Here is a 14,745-nt window from a genome sequence, read left to right on the forward strand (position 1 = left end):
ACAATCAGCTAATATTGTACAACGGGGGAGGGGAAAGAGAGGAGACAGCAGGTGCTTATTTTTTCTACTTATTTAATCAAGGTATTTCAATGACGTTTTATAATAATTAAAATCTAACTTTAAAAACCATGTTTCTAGCCCTCAGCATATGAAGGGAAGGTGTAGTCAGCAGTTACACATTATTTTTTGTTAGTTTTACACTACATTAATGTATTGTTTCACAAAATTACCCCTTTTCACCTCAGAATGTGGCAAAACTTTTATGATTGCTATATTTAAAAATCTAGTAATAAACCCAAAATAGTGTCATTGAATATTAGCACTATTAGAACTAAGAATGCCTGAACTTGACTGTTCACAAGTCTCACCATCTCTGGGACCACAGGAAGTGAGAGGTTCATATCATGGTGAGGAATGAGCAAATGTGATATGAGAACAGCATACGCCTAGGCACATTTGTTTCATACATAAATGAAGTAAAACAAAAAAAAAAGATGCAGTGGGTTGTTTTCCTTAAATGGAAACAGTGGATTTCTGTAAAACAACAGAAAAGCTATGTATGTATATTAAAATGTGTTCCGGGCACCAAAGGGGAAAGACAAGATAAAAATTTAAAAAGTTGATAACATTCCATGAAACAGAAGTCAACAGAAACAATACCCACTAATGACTGGTGTATGGGAAAAATGGATGTAGGGGTAACTGTTGACAGCTTTTTTAAGGGGAAGAAAATTTTGGAAAAGCCAAAGTTTAAACTTTCAACAGGTTTTTATCTGATTTTTCATAAAACATTATTCTATTGCAGGCATACTAATTTCTATATATGTTGAAAAAAAGCTTTGCTTTAAAATTAATTTTTAAAATGAATGTTGAGTGTGTGAATGGGATCACAATACAATTTCATATTGTCCTATACTGTCTTTTTACTTTCTCGTATATACGTAGTATAGAGAAAGTATTGTAATCGTGCAAAAAAAAAAAATCGAGATTTTTACAAATCTCGACGTTTTACACCTCACTGATACGGAAAAACATAATTTTGCAATCTTGTCCGTATGTCTGTGTGTGTGTGTGTCTGTGTGTCTGTCCGTGTGTAAACACGATAACTTGAGTACCGTTACAGCTAGGTTGATGAAATTTCATATATAAGTATTTTATCAAAATCGTAGATCCGTATCAACTTTTGAGCGATTTCCGATAACCGGAAGTGGTACTTTTCCTACTTTGAATTTTTCAAAAGCCTATAACTTGAGTACTATTTCAGATAGATAAACGAAATTTCATATGTAAGTAAAAGATCTAATTCTCTACCTTCTATTAAATTTTGAGTCATTTCCGTTGACTGGAAGTAGTACTTTACGCTACTTCCGATTTCTCAAAAAACTAATGTAAATTTTAAAAGTACTAATAATATTGCGCCCCATTATGCGCTTTTTTATTTGGCGTTCACTTGGTGTGCAATTAATTTGTCTACGAGATTTTATTCTATTTTTAAAACTTTAAGTATTTAAAATGGATTAAAAATCATGTCTATAGCCCGAGTTCCCATCCCCTGTTATTTTATATAAGAATATTCGAGAAAGTTTAGGGGAGATCACTCCCGGTTTATTTTTAAAAGTAATTTGTCTTGATATTTCTGATCTGTTAATACTAGCAACATTTGCAATGTCTGGATTAAATTAGTAAAAAAGGTTACTGCTAGAATTATATAATTGGGGAAGTTTATGATATATTCCTTCTATTGAGTCCATGCAAAGCTAGACATAATGCTGAATTAATGTAACTTAACTGAATATTTTATTGGTACAGACAGAAAAAATAAATATATTTGTTAACCTTTTAATTTAATAGATGATCATTTGTTTCAAAATATTTTCAGTAAAGCCAGTTATTTAGTATAAATTAAATATAGTACAAACTTTAAATATAGTACAAACTGAGCTAAGTTTATTGTACTATGCTGTTACTCTGCATTCAAGCACAAACAACACGGTAGTTATTTTCTTGATGTTTTAATAGCTGAAATGTTTAAATAACAGTGTATCCAGTTCCATGTTATCGTCTCTAGTTATAGTTAAGGAAGACAAAATACATTGACATTTTGGGCTTTTACAGATATAAGTGAAGGCATTGGCAGGTGTTAAGCCAGTATTTGTTGGTAGCTGGGGAGGTGTTACCCGAGCTAAATCAGGCTATTATATAGCTCGTTAAGTAACATGAAACCATTAGGGATTAGTTAGCATCTGTTGGCTTTGACTATCAGTTGTTACTCTCATCCTAACACTATCATAAGTTGCTGTAAGTAACTTGGTCAACATAGGCCTTAATGCCATATGCTAATCATCAGGTCTCTGCTACAAGCATTCCCTTTAAAATGAGGGGACAGGAGAAAAAAACTTACTCAAAGTTAGACTCAACCAAAACCTGCCTGCAACAGACTTTATTCATTAGAAAATTATCACATAATTAAAATAATTTCAAACAACCTATTATTCTTGTGTTCATTAAATCATGGCATCTTTACTTCTTTTAAGATGGTACAGTTTGAGCAGTATAAGCATATTTAACAAAGTTGATGGGATTCTACTCACAATACAAAATATTTTTCTAAAACCAACTATTAACAATCAAAAATTCATATCTTAACTCTTAATATTGAAAATGATAAAAATCTACATACTTTTAAGGAGTATGCATTTCAGTAGATAAGTAATAATGTTAACAATGCTGTTTTACAATGGGATGAAATGATATTGAAAAATATGTGCTTACAAGCATGATGTATAAGCTTATGCTTCATCAATAGCTTGCTTAGAGGTCACGTACATAGATAACCATTTTATGCCATCTAAACTCTTGCTTTCAATTATTACTATTTAACAAGCCTAATAATGAAAGGATAACCAAATTCCACCCCAAACAACAAACAAAACAATAATTCCAATGGGACTAATAATATTGGCACTCATCATCATTATTAAAATGTTTAGCACTCAAACCACACAAGCAATTTCATAATTAATTGTATAGAATTCATAATAATTTAAAGAGTTTTGATTTATAATGAAAAAAAAAAACAACTAACATCTGTAGGATGCTTAGTGGTTCTATTAGTTCTACAACCATATTTCCCTGAAATATTACCGCAAAAGAATGTATTAGGAAGCTAATGGTTTGAAAGTATTTGTTCAGGATTATATATATATGACACATGAACAAAACCACTTTATCCACTATAATTTTCACTATCCTGTATTTTATTTTTTAAAAAATACAAACATCACCCATTTATAACTAATTTTTAAGAAACATGTAAAAGTATATTATAAAAACTTGAAATCTTGTATTAAAACTGAATCCCACACAGTCACATCCATAGGAAGTGTACACAGTTGAACTGTTTAGTGATATTAAAATAAAAGCCAATGGTTTGCAAGCAGCACCTTGAAATGAATGACTTGACAGAGCCAAATGTACATCAAAGTGTCTGAACTCATATCACAGGTGTCAAGCACTACACATCCACACATGAAGATGACTAATGAAATGATAATTTGTTCATCACTGTAAAACCAAGCCAACCTAGAAAGGAAAAAAATACTTTATAGATTATTGTTTACCACAACAATATATCAGAAAATAATGAAAAAAACTGTTTACTACTGTAATAACAAAGAAAAGAAAGATTTCAAACAATATCTGCAAGATATTTTTGGGCTCAATTAATACCTGGTTTGTTTCCATATGAGGACACTTCCAGTTATAAAGGTAATACTGCAAAAAGCCATCACCAACTCCAAACTTAAGCTTCTCTAAAAATTCCTTATTGTCCATGAGGTCCAGTGCATTGAAGACATCAAATCCCATCTAGACAGAAAAAATACACATTTGATGATACATATATTTTAATTATAAATGAGATTAATTAAATGAGAAATTGTAAGTTAACATTTTTATAAATTAAAACAAAAATCAAATGATTAACCATGTTTAACTTAAGAATAATACTTGCATTTTTAGCTTCTATCAATGTATCCTGCATTAAATCAATCCATGTTGTTTGTGTGCTAGCATTGTAGAAAGAATAAGCAGCTTTCAGAGATTTGTGAGTTGGGTGGTGCATGATGGTGGAAGGGAGAGAATAAAAGCTCACAAAGTCAGTTATAGTACCATTGTTCTGAAATTGAAAAAGACAATAATGTAAACAAGCCCATTCTCACATGCTTTAGTGCAAGTGTCCTTCCAGAAAAATCAGAAACCTATCAATGTTAAAAAAATATTCACTTGTTTGTCTTACCTCAACAACATAGCTGTTAATTATACCCTCTCTGGGTATAAACCAATGGCGGAACTCCTCTTCATTGAACAAAGGTGCTAGCTGATAACGCTGCATAAACTGATTAAAATATGAATAATTGAGTTATGATAGTAAAATGTTGCATATGCTGTAGTTAAACATAAGTACACCACTTTTATGAAAACACTCACACTTGTAAGCAACTTATAAGCCTGAGGAACATCATCTGGTTGCAGCTTACGAAACCCTGGAGTTTTAGGTTTCTGCAAATGGTAGAAGCGCATGTCAGAGAATGGAATTGCATTATTAAATACGCCCAACAGTCTACATTAATACAATGTGCATGATACTGAGGTTATTTAACATTACTCAAAAAAGTTAAAAAATAAGTTGTACTTAAAACTCACATCTGGAAGTTTGTATAGCTTCAACGTCCTCTGCATAGTCATGTTTCTACTTAAATGTGAAAATTTCACTTCTATCAATTTGCGTGGATTCAAAGATCGATGCCAATACCTGCAAAAAAAAAAAATAAAATAAAATTTAAAAATTAAGTGTGGTACAATGTTAGAACAAAAAAAAACCTGGGAGTAATCACTTAATGGTATAGTACCTGCAGGAGGCCACTGGTTTAGGCAGCACAACACCAGCTGTATACACAGCCTGGAAGAGGCCCTGCAGATGAACACGGCGAGTGATCTCCTTGATCAGAACTGGGGCCACTCGCTTTGCTCGAAGTTTCTTGTGGACACACAGAAAATTTATTTCCACCATCTTTTTAGACCTACAGCATCAAAATTTAATTTGTTAGATACTAGCAGTGACTACAGTGAAGACATTTACAGAAGATCAAAAAAAGAAATAAAATCTCACTTGTCATAAATTTTAATATTTGCTGGAACAGCACTAATGAATCCTACTAGCTTTTTACTTTTATTAACACGTACACCACAATGCCATTCTCTTAACCAACCAGGAGGCTGTAAAGCCCTGAAAATATCAAAACAATCAGTGTGTTTATAAAGAAATGTATTATAAATGTCACAACATGGATAAAAGGTATAAACTAATGTTTTTTGGCTGAAGATTGAAGGTAAAGAAATGTGTAATAATGGCATTTTACAATGAAAAGACACCTGTTAAAAAAATAAAATTATCATATAAAAAAAGAAGTTACCATTGCAAAAATTCAGGAGAGTAATCAAACCGAAACATGTTATCATCATCCTCCACATAGTTCTCATTAAGCAGGGTGTACAATTCTTTCAACTAAAACATACACCAGAAGTATTTACATTGACGAAGTGATACAAATAATGGAAGCTATTAACATAAAAACACGAGCAGAGAGTTTGTACTGTATATTTAGCATGAATTTTCTGTGAATTATTTAGTTCTCAGAAACTAGTAATTAACAACAGCTGACAGAACACTCTCACAAGGCAGCCCACCCCAAAAAATATTTTTTCAATACTTTCATAGGAACGACTAACCAAAAACTTTGTAAGCAAAAATCAATTTAATAATATTGCTTTTACTTCTTTTAGAGTTAAAATGTCAACAACACGATATCCATGTGATACTAATAAGGTGTTTTTAATACATGTTTGTGAATTTCATTAGAAAAAACAGTATCAAATTATTAAAACATAATTCTCATTTACCTAGAGAAATAGAATTTTAAATATGCATGATCATTATCATTTCTGCAAAGTGTGATTGCCTGCTCTCCAAGGCTTAGTAAAAAAAGTGTAGAAATAATTAAGAGATCAATAATTGCAACTATGAGCCATCAGTATTACTATGATAATAAAGGTAGACAACTCATCTGACTTTATTTGGTGTAACTTACAATCAATGGTGCACTAATATCAAGAGTATCCCACATGAATCCTGTTGGTAAAGTCAAAGGTTCCTGACGAATTTCAGATGGACCTTTGTCTTTCTCTATCTCTTCATTTACTTTAATGTCTTCATCTGAAATGGTATTAACAATTCAGTTTGGTTCAGCCATTTTACTTAATTTTTAGTTAAATATTTTAATTGTGCTAATACACAAAGCATGATACTGCTAATGATGAGTAAGGAATGAAGGTAGGTAGGTTTCCCATAGGACCAGTAGCATATATCCAACCCAGAGCTGACTCGATGTATAACCCATACAGGGTGTTTGATTATTTGAGTATTTCATCAGCATCCCTACTCACACAATCAATACAGAGATAGCACTCTACACAATAAAAACATGGTTATAACTATGGTGAATAATTAGACAAATTTGGTATTTATAACAAAATTAAAAGCAATAATTAATTTAAAATTCAACTCACCAAACTTTGGTACAGGCTGGGTCTCCCAAAACTGATACTTCTTTTTTTTCGCTTCATCTAAGCTTTTTGGTGCTGCTCCTTGAGGCAATGAAAGGAGCTCTAGAGCATTTTGGATGTGTGTAAGATTTGCTAGCTTCTGAAAATAAATCATTTGATAACTAGAATTAAAAATGAAACAATATTTTCATTGTTTATATATGAGAAAAACAAGAGTGAATGAGTTAGACATACCTGAGCCTCCGTGGGTGATCTCAAATCAATATCATCTCTTTGAGGGTATCTAGCAGACAGTTCTTCAGTTTTTGAATCTTGAGATCCTTGACTTTCAGAATCTGCATCAACACCAGATTGTGAAAGTGAAATGTTGTCAGGAACTTCTAAGAGCTTGTGTTCTGGTAGATCAGAAGCCTGGTTGTCAGAATCTCCACTTGATCTTTCAACATCTTTGGTTTTACGCTTCTTCTTCTTGCTTTTTTTACGTTGTGATGGATCAATACTGATAAATGATGCATTTATATAGTTTAAGTCAGAAATAAATAATTCTGGTTGAGTAAAATTATACTGAAAGAGGAAGTGGTAAAAAAATATTTTGTAGCCGATTCTAGCTGGAAGAAGATGCGCATAGCACTACAATACCTGGTTTTCCTTGTCATCTAAATGTTTGTTGTTTAGGCCTATGGGCAGTATGGGTTGTCTTGATGGGACAGGGATTAACACGATAAATATTTATATAGTGATTTAAATAGGCTATTAGATTTGTAAACAAAAATTTTTTACTTAACTTATAGACTGGAACTCTAACTATACTATAACCCGCCCAAAGCGCAAACGGCTTGACCACAAGGTATAGATAGTTTTGTTGGAAGAATAAGTATAAGGCTAAAATAAAAGGATAATTTGATCCCAATGTGCAGCTATAAAAGGATAATTAATTGCAGCCCATTGTGCAGCTATTATTTAATAATAGTAGGCCTAGTTAATTTGAGCGCATTACGCAACTAATAAGGTCATTGCGTTTTGCATCTTCTGAGTAGTCACTTCGTAATTTTTGTTTTATTACAAAATAAGAAATAATATTTTCAGACTTCGCGGCTAGATTTCTAGATCTAGAGTAAAGTTCCACGCGCGGTCACACATAGCGGAAAATTCCAAATTCCCGATTTTCATCGGGCACTATTTTATAACCGTTTCACACAGAAACAAACCCAGAGTACTATATTATTCCTCTGCCTTTCTACTCTTAATATGTATCAATCATTTTATATTCCTACGTATTGAATTTGAGATATTCATGTTTTAATGACGTGCTACTTGCGATATTTTTTTCCCCTCTTTTTTTTTCCCTGCGGCCATCTGAACCGGCTGCGTAACGATCGTGTTTTATACGTTTTAATCCTAGTTTAATAAATAAAATTAATATTTTACACTTTTAAACGTGTTGTTGATTGTATTATTAATTAATAGATTTCAAAACCAAATTAAAAACATGTTAATTAAATTAATTAACGACATTAAAAGTTGACCCAGTGATGACTCAAGGGACGCAACTATAATAATCATAACAAAGGGACGTAACAACCACTGACAAGACATAACGTAACATTTGCTTAGATATGCTTGTATGTAGAGACACAAACTAGATTTAGAAGAAGTAGATGCTCGAAATAATTTAAAATAGCAGAAAAAAATAGAAATTATACAGATTCTAGGCTTAGCTTGAAATGTAGAGCATCTAGAACTAGGCTAGTCTAGCTCAAGTCGTTGGTTACGCAGCGCGGTGAAACCACCCAAATCGACACCCAAGCTGCGGCCACCCCTATTCACCTATCAGGTTGCTTTATTAGCCTTATCTATCGTATGTATAGTGTCCCGCACATATTGTAGAAGCTATTTATAGTTAACCTAGTTATAAAAAGCTTTGATAGGTTGGTTTATTCATCTCATCCGGGACCTAGTGTTTTTCATACGGGGAACTAGAATCGCCTACGACGTCATACCTCGAAACTTTAAAATTTAAAAACTCGACTTCCAGAAGGAGAAAAACAAAAGAATTTGACCTGGATATATTTAGAAATGGACAGGTTTACAGCAGATATCGGTAGTTTCGTATAAAACATCAAAACAAATATTGTACGAAGCGATAAACAGGCGATGACCGCACCGGTGTTTTAACCGCGCGTGGAACTTTACTCTAGATCTAGCTGTTGCTAGCTGAGTAAACCTGGTGGAAGTCATTACTTGTATATTTTATAGGCATTATAATTCTAGGCTACTGAAAGTTCAATTCAACTCACTGAAAGACAATGAAAGCAGTGAAAGAAATCAGTGAAAAAATGCAGTCACTCAAAACAACACTAAAATTTGACTTTAAAAATTAAAATAATGAGAAAATTGAACACGGTCAAACAAAGCAAAGAGTTCAATTTTTCCATTAAAGAATAAACACCACAGAAATTATTGTAAGTGGGTAAAAAACTGGGAAATTACAAGCCATGATGTATACCTTTCTTCATTAGCTTCCTCATCTTCAGCGTCGGCTTCAACAGCACTAGGATCGCCATCGGCATCTGACAAATCGTGCAAAGAGTCGACGTCCGCCATGTTGCAGGAGCTGTATGCGGGACTAAGCTAACATTGCCAGGGGTTGAAATAATTAATTAATATGAAAACAAAACTAAGTATAGAATATTAAGCATCAGTACAATACGTAACAAACAACGTATTTTTTAAAAACTTCGTAAAGAATTTTTTTTAAAAAGATGTAACGCATGCGCAAATTCCGTAACCATAGCAACATTTTAGTCAAAATGGCGTCCAAACACAGCAGACAATCTAAGGAGCAAACTATTACTAACTTATCCAAAATCACAAAGTGTTAGTATTAAATATTTAGTTTTACAACTATATAAATGTAGATCTATGTATTTATTAATTGATTAAACTTTTCGTTATAATCTAGATCTAGATTAGATTGTAGATTAATTTTTAAGATTTCATTTGAATCTTGAACTTGATCATTTCGACATTTGACTGACGTTTGACAAATGACATTTGTTAAATGATTTGTTTGATTGATTTCAATATTTCAAACTAAACTACTGATTTAATTCAAGTAACTACTACAAGTACTACACTACACTCTGCTCTCAACAGTCTACATTCATGTACATTATCACTCATTATGTGACTATAATATCACTATACTTATATTATATATTATATATAGTATAGTTATATAGATAGACAGTAAGATGCAGTACATTAATCAGTAAAACTTGTTAGCACAATCACAATCTTACAGTCAGTAAGACTAGTAAGAGTAAACTCTTTCATTGTAAATAAAGAAATAACTGACTGAGACTGTTACACTGACTGTCACTGTTACTAAGTATAATTGACTGTTAGTATTATCAAACCTACACTAAACGACACCACTAAATTATTATATATTTACTTATTTATGCTAGATCTAGATTCAGATTAAGTTAGAATAAGAATCAGTTCATTAACTACAGTAAAAAAAAGTAGTTCCCCTTTTCAACCTAGCCAGACCATCTGTGACCTCAGCATATGAAAATTTAAATAGATTTAAATAATAATTTATTTATATTATTAATATTATTTAATATTATATAGATCTATCTAGAGTCCAGACTAGTTAAAACTTTTTTAAAGTTTTGTTTTGATGAAATATTCAATCATCTTTCTTAGCTTGTTATTACTTTTCTCTATCTATAGAATCTAGATTTAGAATTTGATTTTAAATTATTATTTTTCTACCCAGTACTAATGATTTTATGATTCTCTCTAGCCAAGCACTAACCTTGACACTTCCATGACTGACACCAGCAGTAAAAAACCTCAGTACAATACTGCCATGAAACATAGACATATAATAAATAATAATAAACATGTTTTATTTACCAGAACATAATAATTAGTTATAAAATAAACTACCATTATGCACTTTTTCATCAAGACATTTGTTACTAATAGTACGTACTTTATTGTAAATATTTAAATTCGGTCTTTTGTTATGTAATTTTAAAATTCTATTAATTTCTTTTATAGTATCAAAAGATGAAGTAAACCATTTGATGGAAAGATTTAATGATCTGTGTAAAAAAGAAGAAGGAAAACTTAACCGAGTTGAGTTTCGTGATGAACTGAACAGATTTTTTAACATTACTGATGATATTTTAATGGATAGAGGTTTGTTTAAAATCTATTTAATTAATACATTTAAAAAATTAACCACATTTTTATACTTAAAAAGATAATTAGTATAAAATCCATGTTGCTTTAGTTATGAATTTAAATAGTATTGTTTATTAAATTACCCTTGGCCAGTTTTCAGAGCATTTGATCAGAAATCATGTGGTACACTAAGACAAGAGGACTATGTAGTAGGCATTGCTAAATTTTTGAATGGTACTCTTGATGATCATATTCAGTGTAAGTTCATTTCTATTTATATAGACATCTATTTTCAAACAGTCCTAACTTTAATCAAGTGTAACAAACTTTTTGAGTAGCAGAATTTGATAAACCAGTTTTTCATTTTAGGCAACTGAATGGTAGTTGATTATAACTGCTTTTGGTAAAACATTTGAAAACTTTTATTCTTTTTTTTTTTACCCCTTTTAGTGTGTTTTGATGTGTATGATTTGAACAATGATGGTTACATAGTAAGAGAAGAAATGTTCCAACTTTTAAAGTCTTGTCTTGTGAAGGTATGTATTCTTTTTTTCTTTTCTTTTATGGTAGCCTTATGTTTAGGCATTCTTTCTGCCTATCATTACAATTTATTTTTGTTTCTGTTCACGTTGTGTTAATTTAAAAACATTTTCTATCAGGCAGTACTTACTAGCCTTCATCTACTCTCCCAATTTTTTCATTTATGATTGAACAAGTCTGAATCTTCTACTATTTGATTACTGCAGGCTCCCACTGAAGAAGACCCAGATGAACTTGTCAAAGAATTGGTTGAAATTGTCATGAAAAAATTGGTAAGTCATAGACGGAAATTGTTAAAGAATGAGTTGCTATTACTTTGAAAATTGGTAAATGAAAGTTGTTAAATAAAAAAAAAATGTTTTAAAAATTAAATGTCAAACAGTAAAACTAGAACAGGAACTTATTTGCTAGGTATAGAGGTCTTGGAAGGTTAGAATAAACCAAAAAAACAAAACACTTGATTTACTCTAGATTTTCTGGATTTTTATTAAAATTATATTTTCTAATTTAAATTATGTAATTGTATGACTATCATTAGAGAAAAAAAAGAAGTTCTCTTGAAGGCTAAAATGCATTTCCCTGCACAACAAAACATTTTTAGGTTTTCACAACTGAATTTTTTTTTACTTAATCTGTAACTCTGCTCCTGTTTGTTGCATAATACTGATTTTAGGATTTTGGCTTGCTTTGGTGTTTAACAACTTTTTTAGGGTAGTTGTCTGTTTTAATATCAATAATTTCTTAGGACTGTGGTCTGACATAATGCGTAACTGTGTTCTTGTAAGACTCTGATCTGGTTGATTTTGTCATTGGTTATTGTAGAACTGTAGACTGGTTTAATATGTAAGACTGTTCTTGTAAGACTAGTTTAATATGTAAGACTGTTCCATTGATTGCAGGACTGTGACCATGATGGGAGAGTCTCACTCTCAGACTTTAAAGCAGCTGTTGCAGAAGATAAACTTATGTTAGAAGCTCTAGGAAAATGTTTACCTGATGAAAAGGTATGGCAATTTAATTTATTAACATCAACTTTTCCAGCTTTTAGAACAAACTACCCTGAAGTACCTTTTAACTTTGATTGTGCCCATCACCTTCAAGATGAGTACCCATCAAGGGCATGATCAATTCCTCAAGTTTTAACATCATTACAGTGTATGATTTACATAATAAGATAATGTGGTTCTAAGGTTGTTAGAAATGTACCCCAAAATTAAACAGACTACGTCTGGCTTTATGAACAAGTATCAAACTGGCAAGACAAATAAAATAAAACACCAAAAAATTAGTGTTGTGTTCCTAAATAAGTAGGGTGTAGCATCCAGCTTTAAAATAAATTTGATTAGCTCCCCTGCGTAAGATGTGAAATTCTAAGCTAAACCTACCTGATATCATCTTTTATTATTGATGGAAATATTTTTACAAATCATGAAATGTTCAAAGTTTAAAGTTTTCATGAGATGATCAAAATTTCAAATGTTCCCAGTGTAAAATCACCTTTCATGAGATGATCAAAATTTAAAATGTTCCCAGTGTAAAATCACCTTTCATGAGATGATCAAAATTTCAAATGTTCCCAGTGTAAAATCACCTTTCATGAGATGATCAAAATTTCAAATGTTCCCAGTGTAAAATCACCTTTCATGAGATGATCAAAATTTAAAATGTTCCCAGTGTAAAATCCCCTTTCATGAGATGATCAAAATTTAAAATGTTCCCAGTGTAAAATCACCTTTCATGAGATGATCAAAATTTAAAATGTTCCCAGTGTAAAATCACCTTTCATGAGATGATCAAAATTTAAAATGTTCCCAGTGTAAAATCACCTTTCATGAGATGATCAAAATTTAAAATGTTCCCAGTGTAAAATCACCTTTCATGAGATGATCAAAATTTAAAATGTTCCCAGTGTAAAATCACCTTTCATGAGATGATCAAAATGTTTGGAGGTGGGAGGTACAATGCTGCAGGCTCAGTGACCATGAGTGACAAGAACAGGAGCAGAAGTAAAGGAAACCAACTGGCCTAAATCTGACCAGTCATGTGACATCCAGGTCCTAACATGCCAGTTTGAACTGTGGAAACTAAAATATTGGATGTGTTTTTGTACATTTTTTGTTAGCACAGATGGATGATATTTTTGTTTATGTATATAAAGGAGCTGTTTTAAAAAACAAGTGTTTGTTTTTTGTGAAGGTGAATCTGTTATGAAGTTATTGGACATATTAATGTGTTATTAAAGTTGACAAGCCAAAACTTTCTTACTCTTGTCTTATCCAACTTTTTTCAAAGCAAAATAAAAAAAATTATGTAGAGTTATAATGGTTATATTATAAAAAAAACAAAAAATTTCTACATTTAACATCTGTTATAACTAATGTTGCATATTGTAAGATTCAGATGTCAGCCCTATTCATGAAACAAAGTGTTCAGCTGAGCTTGGATTAGAACTATCTGCTTGCTTGTTACAACATCAACATTTATGAACTGTTGTTGTGACGTGCATTTTGTATTCACATTTTAGGTCTTTACATTTAATGCTTTGAAAAAACTGATGATGCCCATGCTACTTAAAAATGTACTACTAATTTCCTTTAATGTAGAACCTACTTTCTTAATCTGAATGAAGAATTTATTCATACAGTCAGTAGACATGAACTGCATGTAGCGGATAATCTGCCTTTTATCTTTATACATATTTGTAGTGGTGGTTGCAAGAAATCAAGAACTTGGCTTTGTTAAACGGAAGAACTCAGGCCTGACACGGATATATGAAGCTGCACCAGTGCCAACCCTGTTGACAAATATTTCAATTCCAACAACCAGTGCCAACCCTGTTGACAAATATTCCAGTTCCAACCACCAGTGCCAATCCTGTTGACAAATATTCCAATTCCAACCACCAGTGCCAACCCTGTTGACAAATATTTCAATTCCAACCACAATATTCCAACCACCAATGCCAACCCTGTTGATGAATATTCGGATTCCAACCACCAATGCCAACCCTGTTGATAAATATTCCAATTCCAACCACCAATGCCAACCCTGTTGATAAATATTCGGATTCCAACCACCAGTGCCAACCCTGTTGACAATATTCCAATTCCAACCACCAATGCCAACCCTGTTGATAAATACTCGGATTCCAACCACCAGTGTCAACCCTGTTGACAAATATTCCAATTCCAACCACCAATAATATCTCAGCTAAAGACGATAGATAACTCATGCACATTTTCTTTTAATTTCGCTTATAAAATCGGCAGCTTCAAACAGCTTCTAAACATGGAGAGCAACTGAGTAGCCACTGATTAATCTCCCCTTCATCCAATTCCACCCTATAGAAAAACGTCGACATTCAGCGTTTTTATTCCTCTA

The 14,745-nt window shown here is 32.0% G+C and overlaps 2 protein-coding genes across 3 annotated transcripts; one reads left to right on the forward strand and one right to left on the reverse strand.

The window, feature by feature from the left end:
- Positions 1 to 1,996: 1,996 nt before the first annotated feature.
- Positions 1,997 to 9,332, reverse strand: LOC131953807 (glycylpeptide N-tetradecanoyltransferase 2). Its single transcript, XM_059317182.1, has 13 exons — positions 9,131 to 9,332; positions 6,859 to 7,123; positions 6,628 to 6,763; positions 6,150 to 6,274; positions 5,475 to 5,566; positions 5,171 to 5,287; positions 4,911 to 5,081; positions 4,705 to 4,813; positions 4,489 to 4,560; positions 4,298 to 4,396; positions 4,013 to 4,177; positions 3,730 to 3,867; positions 1,997 to 3,582 (listed from the first exon to the last, which is right to left on the reverse strand). Exons 1-13 carry the CDS (start codon positions 9,226 to 9,228, stop codon positions 3,562 to 3,564), a joined length of 1,608 nt encoding a protein of 535 aa, XP_059173165.1. The 5' UTR covers positions 9,229 to 9,332; the 3' UTR covers positions 1,997 to 3,561.
- An 84-nt stretch (positions 9,333 to 9,416) lies between these two features.
- Positions 9,417 to 13,573, forward strand: LOC131953838 (calaxin). 2 transcript variants are annotated; one of them, XM_059317224.1, is made up of 7 exons: positions 9,417 to 9,501; positions 10,699 to 10,839; positions 10,978 to 11,082; positions 11,275 to 11,360; positions 11,571 to 11,636; positions 12,264 to 12,368; positions 13,274 to 13,573. In XM_059317224.1, exons 1-7 carry the CDS (start codon positions 9,435 to 9,437, stop codon positions 13,391 to 13,393), a joined length of 690 nt encoding a protein of 229 aa, XP_059173207.1. In that variant the 5' UTR covers positions 9,417 to 9,434; the 3' UTR covers positions 13,394 to 13,573. The 2 variants fall into 2 exon arrangements, with proteins under 2 accessions (XP_059173207.1, XP_059173217.1); XM_059317234.1 differs by lacking the exon at positions 13,274 to 13,573 and adding an exon at positions 12,851 to 12,897.
- The last annotated feature ends 1,172 nt before the right edge of the window (positions 13,574 to 14,745 follow it).

Source organism: Physella acuta, unplaced genomic scaffold (genome assembly GCF_028476545.2).
Source record: "Physella acuta isolate Inbredline_101_S28 unplaced genomic scaffold, ASM2847654v3 ptg000076l, whole genome shotgun sequence".
NCBI lineage: Eukaryota > Metazoa > Mollusca > Gastropoda > Physidae > Physella > Physella acuta.